Source organism: Drosophila miranda (genome assembly GCF_003369915.1).
Source record: "Drosophila miranda strain MSH22 chromosome Y unlocalized genomic scaffold, D.miranda_PacBio2.1 Contig_Y1_pilon, whole genome shotgun sequence".
NCBI classification, from domain to species: domain Eukaryota; kingdom Metazoa; phylum Arthropoda; class Insecta; order Diptera; family Drosophilidae; genus Drosophila; species Drosophila miranda.
The window spans coordinates 17,478,463-17,481,867 of NW_022881603.1; the positions used below are offsets into that span (position 1 = coordinate 17,478,463).

General features: G+C 45.3%; 1 protein-coding gene across 2 annotated transcripts; it reads left to right on the forward strand.

Annotated features, from left to right (window-relative positions):
* Positions 1-1,878: 1,878 nt before the first annotated feature.
* LOC117191832 lies at positions 1,879-2,773 on the forward strand. Of its 2 annotated transcripts, none has more exons than XM_033396601.1 (3): positions 1,879-2,024; positions 2,093-2,239; positions 2,311-2,392. In XM_033396601.1, exons 1-3 carry the CDS (start codon positions 1,897-1,899, stop codon positions 2,327-2,329), a joined length of 294 nt encoding a protein of 97 aa, XP_033252492.1. In that variant the 5' UTR covers positions 1,879-1,896; the 3' UTR covers positions 2,330-2,392. The 2 variants fall into 2 exon arrangements, with proteins under 2 accessions (XP_033252492.1, XP_033252491.1); XM_033396600.1 differs by lacking the exon at positions 1,879-2,024 and adding an exon at positions 2,656-2,773 and having other exon boundaries at positions 2,148-2,239; positions 2,311-2,560.
* Positions 2,774-3,405: the final 632 nt, after the last annotated feature.

Here is a 3,405-nt window from a genome sequence, read left to right on the forward strand (position 1 = left end):
AACAGTTTACAGCTTCGTAAACAGTAAGCGTAGAACGTCCGCACACCCCTCCTCGCTATCATTTTGTAATACGTCGGCAAATAATGATCAGGCAATTGCCGATCTTTTTGCCCAATTCTTCCAAACCACCTATTCTGAGGAAAGCTACTCTGGTCATCCGTACCCATACGGTTTACCGAGGTCGAACGGCATTTTCAGTCCCTTGTTAAATGAATGTTCCCTACTTCATGACCTTCGACTAGTTAAGCCGGTGTTTTCACCGGGTCCAGACGGGGTTCAAGGTTGTGTACTCAGGTACTGCGCCGATGCTCTGTGTGGACCTTTGCTTAAACTATTCACCCTGTCCATTGATTCTTCTTGCTTCCCCCCGATCTGGAAGGAATCGTTTATAATTCCTCTCCATAAAAAAGGTAGCAAGTCTGATGCAAAAAATTATAGAGGTATAGAAAAGTTATCCGCTATTCCTAAAATGTTTGAGAAGGTTTTAACTCCGCACTTGCAACATCTCTGCAAGTCACTTATATCTCCAACTCAGCATGGATTTATAAGGCGGCGATCTACCACCAGAAACTTGTTAGAGTTTACCTCTTTCATTATTAAAGGCTTTCAAGGCTTTCAACTTACAGACGGATGTTATTTACACCGACTTTAGTAAAGCATTCGACTCTGTAAACCATTCCCTTTTAGCGCAAAAACTTGACCTTTTAGGGTTTCCGCCCAACCTCCTGAGATGGATTTCTAGCTATCTTTGTTCCAGGTCTCAAAGAGTCCTCTTCAAAAACTCCCTCTCTTTACCAGTAAAGGTTTCTTCGGGAGTACCACAGGGCAGCCATCTAGGCCCCTTACTCTTCACACTCTTTATTAATGACTTGCCTTCAGTATTAATACTCTCGAGTACTTATGTATGCGGATGATGTTAAACTCTGTGTCCAGTACAAGGACATCTCATTTCATTCTCGCTTGCAATCCGATCTCAATAACTTTCAGTCATGGTGTTGTGCAAACTTGTTACACCTTAATGCCTCGAAATGCAAAGTTATGACATTTCATCGTTCTAGCCCTTTGTTGGCTCCCTATACCCTATTTGGTGGTTCTCTTGAGAGAATTACCCTGGTGGATGATCTGGGTGTTATGTTAGACCCCAAGTTAAAGTTTTCCGAACACATTTCTACCATGGTAAATAAGGCCATGGGCGAGCTTGGGTTTATAAAGAGGTGTTCAAAGGAATTTGACGACCCCTATATAACAAAGACTCTCTATACCTCGCTTGCTCGTCCGATCTTAGAATACGGCTCCTGTGTATGGTGCCCTCAGTACAAAGTACACCAGGACCGTATAGAATCAGTACAGAAAAACTTTTTACTCTTTGCTCTGCGGGGCCTTAACTGGGATGCGGGTGTAAGACTCCCATCTTACTCTAGTAGACTACTATTAGTAAACCTCCCATCCTTAGTTAACCGTAGAAAAATGCTTGGTGTGATATTTATGCACAACTTGATTAGGGGTGACATAGACAGCCCTGATCTGTTGAGCCGCATAAACTTCACGATTCCTATTAGACTGACTAGAAATTTTATACCGTTGTTCCTTCCACTTTGTAGATCGAATTATTCCTTGCATGAACCGTTTAGGGTCTTATGCTCGGATTATAATTCCCTCTACCATATTATATCCAGCACTTATTATCTTCTTCTTATTAAATTACTAATCCTTACACACCTTTCTAGTAATAAGTAATTGTAGTGGTATTTGTATTTTGATTGCATGCTTAGTTTCTTAGTAAGTTAAGTGCTAATTTTCCTCGAATGTTAGTCTAATAGCTATCTTTCTTGCATGTTCGCGTTCGGTTCGACTACGCACCGTTCGTCATGCGGTGCGGTGCTCAATCAGCGCAGCATGGTGGCAGTTGCTCTATCACGCAACTGCAGCAACTCGGCTTTGATCCACCCCAATGGACGCATCTTGCAGAGCGGCGCTAAAGTCGAAATAGTCACCTACGACGGCATGAAGGGCAATAACTTTGTGTGAGTGGGAATGGCCCTTACCCCAACGTGGCATCTTTTGAATCCTTTGAATTATCTTCCCATTACAGTCGCTATGCCAAGATGTGGTACAAGGGTGTGAGCTTCACCAGCGAGGCGTGCGCTCTCATCTACCTAGTGGACACAGCCGGGACGCGCACCACAACCGACACTTTCACCGATCTGACCAAGGACTACACCCTGGCAGTGTTCTATGAGTGAGTCCCCCCGGCCAATTGCATCGCTTCTTATTTGGCTAATTTCGATTTAATTCCCGAACTTCTCGCAGCGACTCGCGCCATGGCTGAAGCCCATGACGTGATTGCCAATTCAGCTTACACCTGTACCGAGGATGGCACTGAGATCTATGACATAAACGGATTTCGCATCACCCAGGCAGCCGATGGCCTGGTGAAGGTCACTCGTGTGGACAACAAGTGCTTGATTCGCACCAGTCCCGGCAATGGATCGGCCACTTTGACCACACCTGGCATCCATTGCACTGCCTCTCTGGGCAAGACCTCGCATCTGTTTGTTCGGTGAGTGTCAAACCGATGCTCTCAACCTCCCCCTCCCCCTCCCCCTCGCCCATCATCCTGCTCTGCTAACTTCCGTTCTGTTCTGTCCTTTGTAGTCGCAATGAGAAGCGCATGCACTTCGATGAATCCTGTTTCATTGTACGCAGCGCCAAACACTCCGCCGGCTTCAATGAGAACAACCTGCTCATTGTCTACTGAGCGGCGTTCGTAGTCCGGACATAGAAACGGTGCAGTGGTAGCCCATCCCACACGCACACACTCACACATGTCAACACATTTCACCTGGAACACATACATAGACACCTACAGCAGCACACTTGAGGGACCTTGACGTGGAGAGAGGGATTCAGTTAGGATCCCGGAATTTAGGAATATCAAAATCAATTTGGGAAATAAGTTAGAAAGCAAATATGTTCGTACAAAAACCAGCACCACACCACACCACACACACACACCTCAGCGAAGGAACTCAGCCCAGTCCTATCTGGGTTCCGATTGCTCGACATGGGCGCAATACAACCACACCACCAACCCCCAGGGAATACTAGTTGTCTTTCGTTTACCATTGCCTACATATATATCATGCCGTATATATGCGTGTATTACTAGTTGTTATTGCAAATCGGGAGCGCTTTCCTGCTTCCCCAAATCAGTTGGCCAAATCAGACCGATCTCAAGCTGAAGCGGAACCAATCAGAGCCGAATCGCATCGAACAGGGCCGTGCCAGCGTTTGGTGTTCAAAAAAAGAAACATCGTTTTTCTACTCGTTTCCATTTCGACTTTTTCAGTTCTTCTAAATTGTTTCTTTTACGCAGTTCAGTTCTAAATTTTGTTTGATAGACTT